The 19,945-nt window shown below is 42.5% G+C and overlaps 1 protein-coding gene across 3 annotated transcripts in view; it reads left to right on the forward strand.

Annotated features, from left to right (window-relative positions):
* The first annotated feature begins 1,145 nt into the window (after positions 1-1,145).
* Positions 1,146-19,945, forward strand: part of PPP1R21 (protein phosphatase 1 regulatory subunit 21) — a 78,504-nt gene continuing 59,704 nt past the window's right edge. The window contains exons 1-4 of one of the 3 annotated variants that reach the window (XM_061432304.1): positions 2,052-2,110; positions 2,275-2,433; positions 14,877-14,945; positions 17,999-18,145. In XM_061432304.1, coding sequence (XP_061288288.1) covers positions 2,380-2,433; positions 14,877-14,945; positions 17,999-18,145 — 270 coding nt within the window. In that variant the 5' untranslated portion in view covers positions 2,052-2,110; positions 2,275-2,379. Of the gene's footprint in view, positions 2,111-2,274; positions 2,434-14,876; positions 14,946-17,998; positions 18,146-19,945 lie in introns of all 3 variants that reach the window. The other 2 variants (XM_061432303.1, XM_061432302.1) reach the window with 2 other exon arrangements.

The raw sequence follows: 19,945 nt of genomic DNA on the forward strand, positions 1-19,945 counted from the left end.
TGGTTGCTGGTCTTTTTTCTTATTGATTTGTAAGAGCTCTTTATATATCTGGATAAGGGACACCTTTGTTGGATATATATATTGCAAATGCCTTTTCAGTCACTTAATGGTGTCTTTTGAGGAAGAGATTCTGCAATGTGCTCGATTTAGCAGTCGGGATTTGAAAACAATTTTTTTGCAACTGACAGAACGGCTAGATTAAGCAGTGGAAATATAAATTTCTCAGGTCAGTACATAGGCTCTCTAACCAAAGTTGCATAGTCTTTCTTTGGAATGTTAGTTCTGAAATAGCATTTTATTTTTAAATAATTGCAAATTCCATTACAGTACAAACTACAGAAATACACTTAACAATATTTAATTCTGCCGCTTGGTGGTGCCATGGAAAACTAATAATAATAATTTAAAAAATTCTGCAAGTTTGCTGGATAGTAGGGCTTGGCTGTCAACTGAAAAGTATAAACAACATTTTTAAAAGTTTGTAATCCTTTCCTTACATTACAGTGGCTGAAAAGTGCGTATACCAGCTCATGCTTTCACTTTAAAATTCCAGGCATACTCAGAGTCGAATGTCAAACAGGAAAATACGAGGTGTTTTTTTAATCATGGAAAATATCAAACGTTCTAAAATAACAATATAACTAACATCCCTTTCCCTATTACCTGGATAATAAATGTTAACTTCCAGTCACATTCACTTGAAAAAATTAAATAAAAATAAAATTTATGCTTCTTTGTTCTTTTTCATTCCCCTTTCTTCGTTTTCTCACTAGAGGCAATCACAAGCCAGAATTAGATGTGTATCCTTCCAGTTCTTGTTTCTCTATTTTTAGTACATGTTCATGTGTCCATGAGCAGCACAAATGTTGCTTTATATTCTTCAAATGTATCTTTTCATGCTCTAGTATATTGCAATTTGCTTTTTACAAACAGTGTTTTGTCATGTTGATAGAGATTCATGCAGATATATACAGATCTAGGTTATTAGTTTTGTTAAACTGCAGTGCTGTAATTTATGGCAACCAAGTATCCTAAATTATTTATTCCTCTATGAACATTTCAATGTTGCAATAAATGCAATGCTTAGAATATCTAACATATAATACGTCCTCAAAACATATTTAATGAGCAAAGCGGCATAAAGTATTTCAGGCAGACTACTATTTGCTTCAATTGTCCAGTTACATGTCGTTAACGTCCACCCTATCTGCTTGCGTGGCAGGGATCATTCCCTGAAATTTCCTAAAAGCTTTTTACCCAATTCTCTGAGAAAACGCTCTGATGCAGTGCCAGTGTGGGGGCAGGGCTGGGCGGGTGGAATGGGTAGAGAATGCACACAAAGACATCTCAACGTCAAAATATAAGACAAAGGTTTGTCTGGAGCAGAACAGGGTGAAGTAGCGCGCGTTATAAAATTGGGGGAAAGTTTATAATGCAGGCCATGTCCGGTGCTACCATATCCGGATAGCAGGTAGCGGAATACAGAGGTCTTTCTCTCCGAGCACCTTCTGAAAGATGTAACCATCAAACGACAGACGGTTGCCATGGGAACCAGTGGGGGAGGACAGTGTGTTCGACCAGAATTCTTGATGCGCTTAGAATGTTTCTTCTTCCGGTCCTCGATTCTTCGCACCACCGCCCCTCTCCGCCGTCCCCCGCCCATTCTGTGGGCTCTTATCATTTTCTTCCCCTTTTAATGCTCTCCTTCCCTATTCTGGGTCGCCATCTTGGACCATGCGTCAAGATGGCGCCCCCTGCCCCCTCCAGAGGCAGAGCCCACGAGCGCCAGAGATTCTGCGCGCGTACGTGCTTGGGCGCGGGAGGGTGGGGTGGTGATGTCAGACGTCGCCCCGCCCACGGTGGTCGCTCCACCCCTGGCCTCACTCCTCCTTCCTCTCACCCGGAGAACCCGGAAGTGGAGGAGGAGGCGCGGCGGCGGTGGCAGAGCGGGCAGGAGCTGGTGGAGCCATACCCGGCAGCGTGTCTGGGGTTGGGGGCGGGGGGTGGGGCTGAGTGGCCTGGGCAGTCTGGCCTGGACAGGGCGGGGGAGGCCATGGCCTCGGCAGAGTTGCAGGGGAAGTACCAGAAGCTGGCTCAGGAGTACTCTAAGGTACCCGTCGTATGCGGGGAGTAGGGGGTCCCCGGTCCTGCGGCCTCGGGTTGCCTTGGCAGCGACTTGTCGGGACAGAGGGAGAAGGCGGAGGGGGCATGCGAGCGCGCCCCTCCTGTCTCCTCTGCCTTCTGTATCCACCATTACCGCGCTTCCACCTGCAGTTCCCAGGAGATGGGGCCGGGCGGTGTCTGGTCGGTGTGCGTTTCTGCGGGAAGGAGCAGGAGTTTGATTCTTCCTTCTCACTGAACTAGCGGGCATGGACAGGGATGTCAGAAATCCTGGCTTCCGCCTCTGGTGCTGGTCGGGAGGGGCAGGGAAAGGTGAGGACCATCGCTTTCCTGCTGCTTCCTCAATTTTCCCAGCCCGGTGATGGGAAGGATCAAGCTTTCTCCTTTCCCACAGGAATGATGTGAGGATAAAGAGATTTATCTGCCTCCCCCCCACCCCCCACAATTAAATCTGAAGTGTGAATAGAGTCACGCGTGTAAACTACTTCACCAGAGATAGGTGGTTACGAATGGATTCAGTGCTTTGGAAAGACGTTGTCTGAAAATGATTTTGAAAGCTGGAGTGCTAGGGCTGTGTCCTTTTCTCTCTTTTTCTTGGGTCACCTGGAGTGGGGCAGAGCACCCAGAAGATGCTCAGAACATGTTGAATTAAGCAAAATAGTGACCTTTCCCTTTGTCATATTTATGGCATCAGTCTTTTAACTGATGGGACCCTTTTCTTGGAAAAGGGCGGTGCTGCTTTTCTGTGTAGTGTGGTTCTGCCTCAAGAATATTCTAATGAAGTTCTAAAAGCAGAATCTTGCATCTTTGGAAATAGATTCAGTAGTCATTAAACTTGGTTTTCGGTGATCTTGGCATTCAAGGGAGCATGGGGAAGCTTAGACTCTTTTTTACTTTGGAGAAACTGAGACACGCTTTAAAAAATTTCATATAACGGATATGCACCAAGGTGAAATGCATTGTTTTGTGAAAAATAAAACCTGTGCCTAAACATACACACTTAAGTCCTCACAATCACATGGAAGCCTTTTGAGATACTGTTATTCCAGTGGTGCTACTATTGGCAAGAGCTTCCCCAGTAGCTCAGAAGGTAAAGAATCCACCTGCAAAGTGGGAGGCCTGGGTTGGGAAGATCCCCTGGAGGAGGGCATGGCAAACCACTCCAGTATTCTTCCCTGGAGAATCCCCATGGACAGAGGAGCCTGGTGAGCTACAGCCCAAGGGGTCACAAAGAGTAGGACAGACTGAGCATCTAAGCACGACCATTGGCAAAACTTCTGCATTTCCATTTGAATTTGTCTCTAAGAGCCTCTGGCAAGATGTTAGCGATGGCAAGTTTTTATTCTCTGAAGGTATTTTTTGTTTGTTTGAAAGGTCCAGAAATTATTTGGAACAAATCCATGTGATGAAGTGTGGTGGGTAGAGGATGGCAGTCCAGACACTTGGCTTTCCTATTTTGGGGTGAAAATGTTTCATGAGTATAAAGTAAGGGGATTGATTTTCTTTTCCAGATAGTAAACAAGCTCAGAAGGCAATTCCAAGTGGCAGAAGAGAGTTCCAGAAATATTTTGAGCAGTGACCACACTGCTGAAATAACAGCCTCCCAAAAATAGTGGAAACTTTGAAAAGATTTTATTCTTTTGGCTATGTAAGCTCTTTTGTTTAGCAAACAGTTATATGCCACCTGTGAACAGTCCCAGGCCCCATTGAGTGAGGCAGAGTTCCACCTTAAGGAGAACCCTTTAATAGAATATTCAAATGTTGTACATAAAATTAATACAAGACGACAAGTGTTAGATCAGTGGGCGCACAGAAGAAATGGCAGGTAAGAGTAGAAGTTACTCAGATTGGGGAGTAGCGGATAGGGAGGAAATGATGGATGGTAGTATTCCAGGCAAAGGAGACAGTCTCTGCTGACATGAAGACACGGTCAGATACATGACAGAGAGTGGTGAAGTATGGTTGGAGGGATAATTTGGACCCGATCATGAAGAGTTGTGGATGTCAAGTAAGAAATTTGAATTTTGAATAAATGGAATAGACACTAAAGGTTTTCAAATGGGAGAGTGACATTGCTTTTAGAAAGATAACTGGTAGCTATGAGGAAGATGGACTGAAATGGGGAAAGACTGGAGAAAAGGCGACCAGACTGCAGGCTTTTTGAATAGTATCAGGGAGAGTTACATAGGATTAAATAAAATTTGTGACTGTTTAGATGGAAAAGGCTTAAATTTAGGAATTATGGTTGACAAGTATGGTTTAGCTTATCTGTTTTTTGAGTGCCTGCTTTGCATGCAGCTGCAAACTTATGAAGAATATGGATGGAAGTGTCAGGGCACTCATCCTTGTGTCTCATTCATTCTGTGGGACGTGATGAATGAGGGAAGACTGAGAGTTGACCCTGAAATTAACGCATGGACTGCTCTGACAGAACACCGCTGCCAACTGGCAGAGGAGGGTGGGTCAGAAGGCGCGCCAGTTTGCAATGAAGGTTAGATGTAATCATAGTATTATGGTTGGAAGGCATGCTGAGGCCATCTGATTCACATAGTAGGTTGAAGTAATGTTGGGGTCATTGTCGAAAATTTCTAGTGGAGGCAGACTGGCTGAAAGTCAGGACAAAGGCCAGAACTTTTAAAATAATTCCCCTAAAGATGATAGTTGAACTTGGAGAGTTAATCACTTTAGGTAGATTCTTTGGGGAACACCTGTGGGAAGGCTGGGACAGTAGGAGATGCTAAGGGTACTGTAGGGGGTCTGCCAGCCTTGAAGTTGTCTCCCTGTTGGGCCAGACCATTTTTCATCCTTTAAACTGCATGTGATGGAAATTTCAGAATGTGAGAACAGGGATTGGTCAAAAGATTTCATGTGATTTTTGTTCCCTGTTGATTCTAGTGCCAAGCAATTTCTAGATAAGATTTGTGCTACCAGCTAAGCCTACTAACTTAGGGGTAAAGAATCCACCTGCAATGCAGGAGACGCAGTTTGATCCTTGCATCAGGAAGATTCCCCTGGAGAAGGGAATGGCTACCCACTCCAGTATTCTTTCCTGGAGAATCCCATGGACAGAGGAGCCTGGTGAGCTGCAGTCAATGGGGTTACAAGAGTCAGACTCAAGTGAGTGACCCAGCAAGCAGTATGCATGCTACCTTCAGCCCTGTGCCTATGGAAGGGGGTATTTTACCTTTTTGTTAGCTTTGTTTGTGGGCTGATGTTGAATTTCAGTTTTGTCTCCCTTTTTCCTTATTTAGGATACAAAGAAAAATGATGTCCTTTTAAGCTATAGAAGGAGGCCTAAATATCAAGAGAGCAGCAAGCATGATCCCTCAACCAATGACACTTGCAGAATCTTCTTGTTCTTATTTAATGCAGATCTCAGTCTGTGTGCCAGGAAGGGGCCCATTTCTCCCTTTATAACTTCTGTCATAATCTTTTTTGCCCCTGAGAAAGAGCAAAATCAGTCTGAGGAGCTTCCATTAAAAGAGACTGAGAGTTTCGTTAGATAAAAGATGAACCATGGAGGCTGAAGCAGATGACAATTTCTGAGGCAGACAGGTTGCTAAAACATAAAGTGTATGGAAAGGCCAGTTAAAGTGGAGGTTAAGACATTAGTGGTTTGGGCAATTAGGCAATCATTGTAGGCTTTTAAAATTTCTGGTTTAACAGTTTGGGGGCGGGGAAGGGGTTAGAAGCTGGTTTTCAGAGATTTATGAAGTTAATAGGTAATAGTTGGAGGCTGCCTTTTTGAGATGTGAGGGAGAGTTAATCGGGCCTCATTTTGACTACACTGTTGACTTAAGAACCAGAGACCATTTCTTACTTGGTGTGTATCTTTCTGGAAAAGAGGCTGAGGGCACACAGTCCTGACCCATTTGATTTCAGTCTGCTTTCTCTGCACAGGCTTCTGCATTCTTGCCTGGCACAATGTCCGTGTGGAAACAAGTGTCAAATCTAACCATCTTTCCATTGTTTGTGGTATCCTGGGTCAGTGGTTCAAAGCGTAGCCCTGGGATCAGCAGCATCAGTGTTGGGAATGGGTTGCATCTACCCTGGATTTACTGAATCTGAAACTGGTGGTCAGACCTGGGAATCTGTGTTGTAACAAACCTCTCCAGTGATTTGCGTGCACACCAGAGTTTGAGAACCACCAAGAAATGGTGTCAGTTTAGTAGCTTTTGCTCAGATAAAGGTAATCTTTTTAAAGCTCTTTTCAAAGCTGTAAAAACCAGTGGGAAAGCTGGATCCTATTTCTCTAACGGTTTACCTTGCAATTGATGCTTCTTGTAGTTATGAAGGAGATTGCCTTTGGAAACTTTTTAGATTGATACTCTTAGATGTGCTCATTTTAGGAAAGGATCAGTTTTGCTTACTGGAGAGCAGAGCTTGGCTGAACCTGATTGCTTCCTCTTGTAAAAGAAGTAAGACTCAGGAGCTGGACTAAAGTAAAATGGAGTATCAGTTTTTTTTCTACCCTAGTGTATTGGGTTCACTACTAAAGGTGCTGTGCACTGGAGCTTTCCAGGAGAATGAAAATGTTCTGCATGTTTGCTGTCTAGTAGGGCATCCACTAGCACGTGGGGCTGTTGAATACTTGAGACGTGGCTAGCTCAGCTGAGGAACTGAATTTTGGATTTTATTTAAGTCATTTAAGTTTACTTTTTATTTTATTTTTGATTGCATCAGATCTTAGTTGCAGCACGCAGGCTCCTCTTTGCACCTCATAGGCTTTTCTCTAATTGTGGCATGGGGGATCCCAGTTCCCCAACCAGGGATTGAACCCATGTCCCTTGCACTGGAAGGTGGATTTCCATCCACTGGATCACCAGGGAAGTCCCAGTAATTTAAGTTTTAATAGGAACATGTGGCTATGGACCACCTTGCTGAACTGTGCTAGGTTAGCCCCTAGATCAGGGCATCACAAACGTAAATATCCGTGTGACTCACCTGAGAGGTGAAAGGGGTAGTCACTCAGTCATGTCTGATTCTTTGCCATCCCATGGACTGTAGCTCGCTAGGCTCTTCTGTCCATGAAATCCTCCAGGTAAGAATACTGCTGTGGGTTGCCATGCCCTTCTCCAGGGGATCTTTCTGACCCAGGGATTGAACCTGGGTCTCTTGCATTGCAGGCAGATTCTTTACCATCTGAGCCATCAGGGAAGCACCATGTTAAACTGCAGATTCTGGTTCAGTAGGTCTGGGGTGGGGCCTAGATTCTGCTCCCAGGTGATCCTGCTACAGCTGTCCCTAGACCACACTTTGAATAGCAAGGCCTTAGAGAGTCAAGGGGTATCCTACTCTTAATTCAGCTGAATTGCCAAGCAGTCACTGATGAGGCAGACTGCAGAGTTGGGGTGGGGGTTTTGTCCTACTGAATTTCCCTACACGCAGGGAAATTCAGTAGGGACAAGAGAAAGAGTTTTGTTTGAAGGCAGGTCTGAAAGGAGGTTTTCTTCCCAACTCAGTGACAAAAGGATCTCAACCTTTAGTACACAGTATGTAGCCCACAGTTACTTTATGCTTTTCCAGGGCGAGGAGCAAGTTAGTAGGTGGAGAGAAAGACTGAGTGCTATTCCCACAGCTGTAGAATACCTAAAATGTTACAACTGGGAGTTTTTTAAAGGCTCATCCAGGCTAGAGACACTGAAACTGGTCTGCTGGTGACTTAAGTATTCTGAAATCAGGGTTTTTGGTGAGGCTTAGGAATGGGCTTCAGGTTGTCTGCTGCATACATTATTTTGTAATAGAGAAAAGCTAGATGTCTAAAGATGTGTTTTATAGGGTTGTAAAACATGTATAAGGGCTTCCCAGATGGCACTGTGATAAAGAACCTGCCTGCCAATGCAGGAAATGCAGGTTTGATGCCTAGGTCAGGGAGATCCCCCGGAGGAGGAAATGGCACCCACTCCGGTATTCTTGCCTGAAAAATTCCATGGACAGAGAGGCCTGGCAGGCTATAGTCCATGGGGTCACAAAGAGCTGGACTGAGCACGCACGAAAACATGTATAAACGTCAGAAGGCCCATCGTATGGAAGCAGTTATGTAAGAGTGAACACAGTCTTGTTGAGGATTAGATGAGAAATAGCATATAAGCTATTCACCTCTTTCCCCACAAACTCTTCTAGTAGTTTGTGATAGAACATAGTAAATCTCTAATCTTGGGCCAGTTATTCTACCACACATTGGCAGAGCGGCATGAGAGAGATCGTAGGTGACTCACCCCACTCTCTGTGTCCCTGGAGAAACAGCTTTGTGGTAAGTCTGACTGAAGCCGGGCTGATCCAGAAGCAGAGTCACACAGAGTAGTCCGTGCACTGGTTGTCAGAGAGGTAGGCTCAGGACTTTTGAAGGTGCTGGGTGTCCAATAGGACCATGAGGTTCAAATCATTTGGAGAAGGGCTTTAAAGAGGGACTGTTGAAGTAATGATGGTCTCTTGTAGAATGCATTGCATTTGTTGTTTATTTTTGGCTGTGTCGGGTCTCAGTTGCAGCATGCAGGCTCTTCTTGCAGCATGGGGGCTTCTCTCTAATTGCAGCACCCATGGCTTACTTGCCCCCACGGCATGCGGGATCTTAGTTCCTTGACCAGGGTTTGAACCTGTGTCTCCTGCACTAGTGGGTAGGTTCTTGACCACTGAGCCACCAGGAAAGTCCCTACGAAGGGTTACATTTAGACACCTTATAGTTACATTAGTGGTCCTCAACCTTTTTGGTACCAGGGATCGATTTTGTGGAAGACAGGTTTTCCACAGACTGGCAGAGGGGAGGGGTGGTCTCAGGATGATTCAAGCATATTACATCTATTGTGCACTTTGTTTCTATTATTATTACATTGTGATATATAATGAAGTAATTATATAGCTCACCGTAATGCAGAATCAGTGGGAGCCCAGAACTTGTTTTCCTACAACTAGATGGTCCCATCTGGGGGTGTTGGGAGGGCAATGGGCAACAGCTGTAAATACACCCACAACTTCACTCCCTCGCATGCAGCTCACTCCCTGCTGTGTGGCCTGGTTCCTGCTGCTGCTGCTGCTGCTAAATCGCTTCAGTCGTGTCCGACTCTGTGCGACCCCAGAGACGGCAGCCCATCAGGCTCCCCTGTCCCTGGGATTCTCCAGGCAAGAACACTGGAGTGGGTTGCCATTTCCTTCTCCAATGCGTGAAAGTGAAAAGTGAAAGTAAAGTCGCTCAGTTGTGTCCGACTCTTAGCGACCCCATGGACTGCAGCCTACCAGGCTCCTGCGTCCATGGGATTTTCCAGGCAAGAGTACTGGAGTGGGGAGCCATTGCCTTCTTCAGGCCTGGTTCCTAACAGGCCAGTTATCAGTTGTGGAAGGTGGCCTGGGGGTTGGGAACCCCTGCTTTATAGCATTTAATGTGATAATTAAACATTTATCAAATGCTTTCTCTGTCCATATTATTGATCTTTCATTGTAGGCAGGAGATATAAGGGATTATACTGTAGTCTCTACTGTGAAGGATAGTTTAATTGGCAGATGGGACATGAGTGTAGAAATCGTACATAAATTAGTGAATGTAAAATGTACTATAAAGACTGAATACTTTTATAAGTGATGTCCTGTTACTAGTAAGTGCCCAGGAAACTGAGGGCATTGTCTCTGAGGGCCTTGTCTCTGTCTCTATAGGGGCACTATAGAGAATGATTGGGAAAAATTTTTGGAAGTAGGATCAGAGTAGGAAGTAGGTTCTAGTAGAACAGTTGGGGTTTGGTTGGTCAACATGAGAAAATGCTGTGTTTTTGAGTCAAGGTAAAGCTAGTCAGAAGATCACAAGACCATGAAAAATGAGTTTGAAAAGACCAGGAGGGTTTCTGAGTTGGGATTCAGAGGACTGTTTCTCTACTGAATGGAACAGTAGTGCATGGCACAGCTGCTGGAAATAGGCTGTATCATCTCCTGGAGAATTTCCTTGTCCTAATGGAGACTTCAGGGCAGTTGTTTCTCAGTTACGTCCACGTCCACTGGAGTCTCCACACTCGTCTCCTAGAGGCATTAGTGACCACCTGTAACTGTTTCTAAGACAAACACTGCATTTGCCTTCCCACTGTGGTGAATGCTGGTGAGGAGAAAGATAAGATTCTGAAAGACCAGACTGGTTATAGCAGTATCTGCATTTGACAAGATGCTGGTCAGTAATGCAGAGATGTGACAGTGGCTGAAATGCAGGAAGATGCTAAATGCCAAGTGTAATTAACAAGGCAGTGGAGAGCTCGGCCAAACTCATCCTTTTCTACCTACCAAATAGTAGAAGGGGATTTTAGATAAATATTTCTAAAAGCTGCATTTTTCTGTTGAGTGGTACCATGGGAACACTGTGTTTGAATTGTTATCAATTCAGCCAACAGTATTTTCCAAAGGAAAATCAAAATCATTTTTCTTTATGATCAGATTAACTTCCAAACAGTAGTGATTTGAAAAATTTAATTTTGCTTTTTTTGACAAAGTAGGCTGTTCAGTTTGCTTTAAATAGCTTCTAAGTGTGCCTTAGGAATTACAGGTGAGGTTTTCCTGTTTGCTTGTTTTAAAAATGTTTGCAGTTCTGGTCCTACAGAAAATTTTCAGTTCAGCAAATTTCAGACTTCATCCCTAGTCTTTGAGGCAGTCAATCAGAGGTTCTAAAGACCGCACAAAGAAGATGATCATAGATCAAAGTTAGAATGGGGGTACGAAATGAAACCTAAACCCTCAAGTAATACTGCTGTCCTTTGGCTATATGAGTTTGAAAATATTTATTGAATTCTGTTACCTAGGTAACACGTTATCCAAAAAATATATTGAGATTGCTTAAAGGGTAGTATACCATGTGTTGGAAGTCAGTACTAAAGTAGTGGTTTAATCTCTCTTTTGTACTTCTAGAGCAGAGTGTAAAGAACCTAATATTAATGGTAAATATTTTAGGCTTGAGGCCATATGGTTTCCATTGTATCTACTCATTTCTGTCACTATAACTCAAAAGCAGTCATAGACAATTCATCAGTAATGAGTTTGGCTGTGTTCCTGCAAAACTTTAAAATAGGTAGCTGTCCAGTTTGGCCCAGGTACTTTAGTTTGATTGGAGAAGGAAATGGCAACCCACTCCAGTACTCTTGCCTAGAAAATTCCTTGGATGGAGGAGCCTGGTGGGCTACAGTCCATGGGGTCACGAAGAGTCGGACATGACTGAGTGACTTCACGACGACCTTAGTTTGATAACTCCTGTTCTAGAAAATTTAATGTCCACATTTTTTTAAGCAGGAAATGCTTGTATGATTATCTTTTCTCTTCCCTTTAAATTGTAAACTTTTTGAAATAGGGACCATTTCTTTTACTTCTTTCTCCCCTATATCATTAGCATAGTCCCTTTGTTTTGTTGGTCACTCAGTCATGTCTAGTTCTTTGTGACTCCACGGACTGCAGCACGCCAGACTTCCCTTTCCTTCACTATCTCCCAGAGTTTGCTCAAACCTTTGTCCATTGAGTTGATGATGTCAACCAACCGTCTCATTCTCTGTCACCCTCTTCTCCTGCCTTCAGTCTTTCCCAGCATCAGAGTCTTTTCCAGTGAGTTGGCTCTTCACATCAGGTGGCCAAAGTATTAGAGCTTCAGCTTCAGTATCAGTCCTTCCAATGAATATGCAGGGTTGATTTCCTTTAGGATGGACTGGTTTGATCTCTTTATTGTCCAAGGGACCGTCAAAAGTCTTCTCCAACACCACAGTTTGAAAGCATCAATTCTTCAGCACTCAGCCTTCTTTATGGTCCAACTGTCACATCCATATGTGACTACTGGAAAAACCATAGCTATGACTATATGGACTTTTGTAGGCAAAGTGATTTCTCTGCTTTTTAGTCCACTGTCTAGGTTTGTCATAGCTTCTCTTCTAAAGAGCATGTGTCTTTTAATTTCATGGCTGGAGTTACTGTCCACAGTGATTTTGGAGCCCAAGAAAATGAAGTCTGTTACTGTTTCCACTTTTTCCCCATCAATTTGCCTTGAAGTGATGGAACTGGATGTCATGATCTTAGTTTTTGGAATGTTGAGTTTTAAGCCAGCATTTTCACTCTCCTCTTTCACCTTTATCAAGAGGCTCTTTAGTTTCTTTTTGCTTTCTGCCATTAGGGCGGTATCATCTTCATATCTGAGGTTATTGATATTTCTGGCAATCTTGATTGCAGCTTGGGCTTCATCCAGCCTGGCATTTTGCATGATGTGGAGGTTTAATCACTAAATCTTGTACAACTCTTGCAACCCCATGGACTGTAGCCTGCCATGCTCCTCTGTCCAAGGGGATTCTCCAGGCAAGAATGCTGGAGTAGGTTGCCAGTTCCTTCTCCAGAGGAATCTTCCTGACCCAGGAATCAAACCTTGGTCTCCTGCATTGCAGGCAGATTCTTTACAGACTGATCTACAAGGGAAGGCCTATGATGATGTACTCTGCATATAAGTTAAATATATATAGCCTTGACGTACTCCTGTCCCAGTTTTGAACCAGTCTGTTGTTCCATGTCTGGTTCTAGCTGTTGCTTCTTGACCTGCAATACAGGTTTCTCAGGAGGCAGGTAACATGGTCTGTTAATTTCATCTCTAAGAATTTTCCACAGTTCATTGTAATCCACACAGTCAAAGGTTTTAGCATAGTCAATGAAACAGAAGTAGATTTTTTTTTTAAATTCTCTTGCTTTTTCTATGGTGCAACAGTTGTTGGCAATTTGATCTCTGGTTCCTTTGCATTGTCTAAATCCATGTTGTACATCTAGAAGTTATTGGTTCATGTACTATTGAAGCCTAGCTTGAAAGATTTTGAGCATTACCTGGCTAGCATGTGAAATGAGTACAATTGTGCAGTAGTTTGAACATTTTTTGGCATTGCCTTTCTTTGAGATTGGAATGAAAACAGACCTTTTCCAGTCCTGTGGCCACTGCTGAGTTTTCCAAATTTGCTGGCATATTGAGTGCAGCACTTTAACAATATCTTCTTTCAGGATCTGATGATCTGAACCACAGTTAGCTCCTGGTCATATGGCAAACTAGAAGTGTATCTGTTGTCCCTTTGATTCTACTCTCTTAATAAGAGCTCTGTTACTATTTGTGGAGCATGTTATCATTTAGAAAGTGCTTTGACATATCTTTTCTTATCTGATTCTCACAACAACCTCAGAAGAATGAAGATAGGGTAGGTGTATTGCCCCACTTTGTAATCCATATAACAAAAGATTAAGTGAATATCTCTAGTTTATATTGTCTAGGACGAGACAGAGCAAAATTTGGATCTTCTTTTGTGGTAGTGAACCCTGATCTCTAACTTTCTAAAAACAGAAGCAGCTCATCTTTTTAGTCTGTCTTGCTCAAACTGTATATCCTGCAGTGTTCCTGTTTTTCTTAGAATCTTAGCTCAGTTTTCCCTTGAGTGTCAAATGCTCAGTTTAAAGTTTAGCATTCAAATATTCCTATTCTTTTGGCACAGAAAAGGGTCGTTTCTGTTTTCAAGACACAGATGTGAGCTGCACAGAATTAGAAATAGATATATTTTTTTTAAGCTCATGGATAAAATCACCCCATTCATTTAGTTTCTCAGAGAAGAACCTGGTCTTTCATGGTCTTTATACTGAGTCCTGAGACTGTGTGTGTGTAACCCTTTGGTGTCAGCTACGCTGCGCTGGTGTATTTGTACGCACGTGCTCTGTGTTGTGCTTGTTGATAATTGCAGAAGGGGATTGCTGCAGAAGATTTATCTTTCAAATCCCTGCTGGTGATGGTGATACAGATGTAACCATGAATAAAAATTCATCAAGCTGTATAATTTTGCTTTGTATATTTTAAGATAAAGATCGACCCCAACTTAAAAAAGTTAACTACAAAAGAAACCCAAGTCCTGCCTCCCCCAAAACTTCTTCCATCTCACCAGCCTACTACTGTTCTCATTTATATTTAGCTTTATAAAACAATAGCCAGTATTGTCTAAACGGCATTACGCCTGGAGTCAGAACTACTGGAGTCTGATTCTCAGCATTGCCACTTACCTTCTCTGTACCTTAGTTTGCTCACGTGTGAAGTGGTGGTAATTATAGCACCTGTTTCATTGGGTTGTGAGGATTGATGAGGTAGAACATGTAAAAGTATTTAGGAATGAGCATTCAAATGCTAGCTGCTATTGTTATTAATTTCTGAATTAAACTTGCTTCTCAGTTGCTTTTGTACACTGCTTCTGCTGATGCCTGATTGTAAGTCCTCCCTTCCTGAGGCTGAAGTGAGTGATAGTTGCATGGCTAATATTAGGCACAGTATCCTGCTGGGTGTGTTGATGCCCTATAGTTTGGTTCTCTGTAGAATTCTTATTCCATACTTAGTCCAGTTGTATGTATTTTACAGGTGAATGGTATGTCAGAGTTATAAGGAAAATGGCATACTTAATACCCTATTGTATATTGTATATGTATATTTTTTTTATTGTATTGTTTTTATTTAGGGAGGTGATTGGTTTCATGGAAAGAACCATGTACATGGGAAGTCAAGAGACCTGGATTTTAGTCTTAATTTTGCATTGTTTAGTTTTATGTCATTGGGCAGCTCAGCCTCTATGTCTTTATTTGTAGAATGGCACGCTGGTTGTCTCTGCTTTCCTCTTGAGGGCTCATTTGTATGTGAGCTGATAGTTACACAGTGTACAGATTCCTATAAAGTGATGGTAAGTGATTTCCTTGCTGTAAGTGGTTGCTTTATATTAAAAATTAATTATTACTTCCTCTGTTTTCAGCTTCGGGCTCAGAATCAGGTCTTGAAGAAAGGTGTCGTGGATGAACAAGCGAATTCTGCTGCTTTGAAGGTAGGCTACTGTCTGTGTTGTGAGAGTTAGATTAGTGTTTGGTGAAGCTTACAGCAGGGGATTCAGCCCATTTTGTGGGTTAAATTCCCAACTCTGACACTGATTCACTAGGGATAGGGGAGGGTAATCGAATTTTTTGTGTGTGTTTAACTTTCTTACTCATTTAGGTATGAATGTGATGTGCTTTGACTTCTTAGCTGGAGATTACAAAAATGTCTTATGGGACTGCATCTAATGCATTTCTCTCATACCCAGCTTCTTTCATAGCTAAACTCATCAGGACAAATGGGGCTTCTTATCTGGCTTGATCTGACAGCACTCTGCAGGGACTGGTCATATTCATGTTTATATCCCTAGCATTCAGCAGATTGTCCCCTGATAAATGGGTCTGAAAGTGTGAATCATTTAGTGCATTAATCTTGCTTTGGGTTGAGCTGTTTAATAGTAATAACCTGTGTTAATGATGACTGAGTGCTCCATCAGCACCTTTAACTGAGAGGAGAAATATGATGGGAGAAGAAGAATTTGTTTCTACCTCATTTTAGCAGACATGTAATAAATACTGCTTGAAAGTGTTAGTTGTTCAGTCATGGCCAACTCTTTGTGACCCCAGGGACTATATAGCCTGCCACACTCCTCTGTCCATGGGATTCTCCAGGCAAGAATACTGGAGTGGGTTACAGTTCCCTTCTCCAGGGGAATCTTTCTGACCCAGGGATCAAACCTAGATCTCCCACATTACAGAGAAATTCTTTACCATCTGAGCCACCAGGGAGGCACAGATACTGCTTAGTGATATTCTTAATTGGATAAATTGATTCTAGGATATGGATTCCTTCTTGGCCAAGTTTCAGTAAAATACACTGCCTGCCTCATTCTTTCACTGCCTCCCTTGCTCCCTCTTCAGAGAAAAGGGCTTAGGAGTCCCTTTACTTTTCTGTCTTTCCGGAGTAGCCCGCGACCAGTGACACACGAACAGTCACCAGGATCGTGAGATGCGTCCTTTCACTTGGCTAGTGTTGGACCCTTCTCTAGTCCCCTCTGTCTCTTGAGGGGAGCTCCCTCCTTGGGTGCTGTTGCACAGACTCGGGGCTGAGATGGGTCAGAGTACCTTACCCTACGCTCTCTGCACTTAAGCTGAGATGATAAATAGTCAGAATTTGTTAGCTAAGTTACTGTTTTGTTTAAATCACTGAAGAAATTGATCATTATCTATTTCCTTATGATGTCTAAAACCTACCCCTGGGGAAAGTATTTCCGAACTCATCTTAGTCGCCTGCACTGGTGTTTCACACCCTCCTGTGGCTGATTGTGTCTGATTAATGCTGGTAGCAGCTGTGGTGGTGATGGTGACAGCAGGCCCTCTCACTGAGTGCTCGCCGTGTGTCAGGCAGGCATTGCACTCAGCACCTTGCACCCGTGTTCTCAGTTTTCACAACGACCCTGTGCGGGCACATGCCACTGTCATCACTGTCATTGCAGGAACTAGGATTTATAGAGAGATTGGGATGGATGTCTTCCGAAATCAATGATTGGTTAATGGGGAATATTAGTCACCTAGTGATTAATTAATTATAAGGATGTAAAGAGATTACTTTTAATTGAACTGTGCATTGCAGTCAGCATTTTGATTATATTAGATTTGTATCTTCAGTGAGTTATTAGATGCAATGAGCATTTATTGATTTGAGTTTCCTTAAATTGAAATATAAAATAATTTGGACATGGGCTGGGCCTATGTTTACCATTGAACTTCAAGCAAACATTAAGGACTTAGTAAACAAAAAATAAAAAAGGAAATTTTTTTTCTCTTTAATGGAAACATATTCTACCCCTCTAGCTATGCCCTCAACATGCAAATAATGTCAGCAGATTGCAGAACTAGGCTCTCGTTTTTAGGTTGCTGTTTCAAAATCCACTATTCAAAACTGGGAAAGTAGCATTGACGTATATATACACTATCACGTGTAGAATAGGTAACTAGCAGGAAGCTGCTCTAAAACACAGGGAGCCCAGCCTGGTGCTCTACTGACAACCGGGAGGGGGGAATGGAGTGGGAGAGGGAGGCTTAAGGGGGACGGGATATATATGCACTTATGACTGATTCAGTTGATGTACGGCAGAGACCACCACAACATTGTAAAGCAATTATCCTCCAATTAAAAAAATCCCCTGTTCATTAAAACTTGACCTCTCTTAGCTTTATAGTGGTTTCTCAATGAAGGTAAAGTAAACGTACAGATCTTTCAGTTTATGGTAGTGTATAGCCGTTTGTGTTTGATTACCAGTGAACACAAAGTTACCAGAATGTCATAAGGAAAATATAGTTAGAATAATATTATTTTTAAAAATAGAGTGAAATTTAAATATTTCTCGTTTCCCATTTTCTTACCTTGTTGTGATATACACAGTACAGCGTGGTCAGTAGAAGACGTGTTGTTTACATTTTAGATTTTGTTCCTATTTTCACTTTAAAGTGAACTGAGAATATTCTTTGTTAGGATAATAACAAAGATTTTTTGTTTGATTTGATTTTTATCTTTGCCAGATCAGAATAATTTAAAGTTAAAGAGTATTGAAAAGACTTCATTTTGACTGACTTAAATTCAAGGAGGATTTATAGGAAAAAGTGAATACAAATATATTTCTTCCATTCTTGCTTACCTGAAGGGCATCATCAGTGAGTCTGAGGTTCTCATTAAAATTTCAAATTTATAAAATTGTAGCCTCAGACTTTGTGACTCCTCACCACCAAACACATGAATAACAACATTATATAAAAGTGTGTTGTTGTGGATATTTAAGTTGATCAATGTTACTTCAGTAGTATACTCTTTAGCTTTATTTTTAAATTTGCTTGATTGGACCAGAAAATGAATTTGTCACCAAACAGAGCTAAAAAAACATAGGAACTAGAATGATAAACATATAACTTTAATTCCTTAAAGAAAGAGGTTTTGATTATATTTTGGTGAAACAAAAAAATTTTTTTTCATTATTTTTAAATGTTAAGACTAAATTACAAGGAATGGTCTGTTTTCACATTGATGTAGGAACAGCTGAAAATGAAGGATCAATCACTGAGGAAACTGCAGCAGGAAATGGACAGTTTGACATTCCGAAATCTGCAGCTTGCCAAAAGGGTCGAGCTCCTTCAAGATGAACTGGCTCTAAGTGAACCCCGAGGCAAGAAAAACAAGGTAGGTCAAGTCAAAACAAGGTAGGGGGACCTTGCCATTAGGTGCCGACATCTCCAGGCCACCCTGGTTTTAGCAGAAGACCTCGCCTCCAAATACTCTAAAGGTCTGTTTATTACACCTGGTTATTGGGTCCAGAAAGCAAACATTTATTATTAATGTATACTAAGTATTTATTGGGCTTCCCTAGTGGTTCAGATGGTAAAGCGTCTGTCTGCAATGCAGGAGACCCGGGTTCGATCCCTGGGTTGGGAAGATCCCCTGGAGAAGGAAATGGCAGCCCACTCCAGTGTTCTTGCCTGGAAAATCCCATGGACCGCGGAGCATTAGAGCCATTTTCACATGGAAATGAGTTTTCAAGAGTTTATGAGAAACCAGCATGCACATAGTTGATTTAGTGGCTAAGAAAAATGAATAGTATATCTCACATTGGTCAAAATTACTGTTTTTTTTTTAGTTATACTAAGCTGCCATTTAACTCAAGGTAGGGCAGATAGAATGAGAAGTGCTGTCCATATGAAGCACTGTCTATGGAAGTGGCAGTTGAAGTACTCATACATGAGGCTTATAAGTTTGCTGCAGATGTATTTTCTTTGTTTTTATTGTTAGGAGTTCAGTTTGTGTGTGTTTTGTTTGTTTGTTTGTTATTTTAGAGAAACATTGTGTTTAATGGTAAAGCTTAGCACATTCCACCACCAGGCATGGCCTGGAGCAGCAGGGATGGGTAGGTGACCTCCGTGGAGGTTCACATGGCAAAGATGATGAGAAAGGCAACCATTAAACAGAGGAGCTCCACAGCCTCAGACAAGGCAAAGCCCAAAAGAGCCTAGGAGAAGAGCTGCTGCTTCAGAGATGGGTTCCTGGCATAGCCAATGATCAAGCTGCCAAACAGTGCTCCAGTGCCAGCCCTGAGCCAGCCACACCAACCGTGGCAGCCCCAAAGCCAATAAACTTGGCTGCTGTGTCAATATCCCAGGAGAAAACACTGGGCTGGTACTCCTGCCTGGCCACCTGGAGTGGGACACTGCTGTGGGAAGGCTGTTCAGTTGATATCTCTGGCCTACTCAGGAAGGAGGCAAAGGCCTGATGGGACCCTGGTCGAAGAGTGGATCAGAGCAGGAGGAATGAGTAGTGCCCTGGTGGTCTGTGTTTTTTCAGTCTCTTGGCTTTTACTCTTCTGTCTGATGCTCATCTTACTCATTCTCTTCACTACATGAAGCTCCATGGAGGTCACCTACCCACCCCTCCTGCTTCGACTTCAGGTCATGCCCGATACTGGAGTGTGCTAAGCTTTACCTTTAAACACAGTGTTTCTCTTTAAGTCCCCAGGTGTAAATATAAATTTCTTTCCCTTCTGGTTTTATATAGTGAGGTGAGATTCTGATTGATCTAAGATGGATGATCTGATACTTTTGATCATACTGTGGTTAAGAAGTTGCTTCTTTTTTCAAGGGCAGAAGCTAGGGACTGAGTCTTTAAAAGTCTTGGACAGCACCCCAAAAATGTGTGGACTGAGGCAATGATGACAAATGGTTGGAGGGAAGAAGGTTCACAGTAACTCTGAAGCAGTGTGTGGGGAGGAAAGAGTGCAGGCTTTGGAGCTGAGCCCAGATTTGAATTCTTTGTCTTCCATTTGTAGGTCTATGACCTTAGGCAAGTTTTTTAGCCTTGCAGCCTCAGTTGTGGGAAAGACTTTCAGGTTTGTTGTCAGGATTAAATGAATCATGTAAAGTACCCAGGACTGTATGTGGATATGATGGACATGGTGACATAATTATGTCTCATTTCCCCTCCATGGAAGAA

This window comes from Bos javanicus, chromosome 11 (assembly GCF_032452875.1).
Source record: "Bos javanicus breed banteng chromosome 11, ARS-OSU_banteng_1.0, whole genome shotgun sequence".
NCBI classification, from domain to species: Eukaryota; Metazoa; Chordata; class Mammalia; order Artiodactyla; family Bovidae; genus Bos; species Bos javanicus.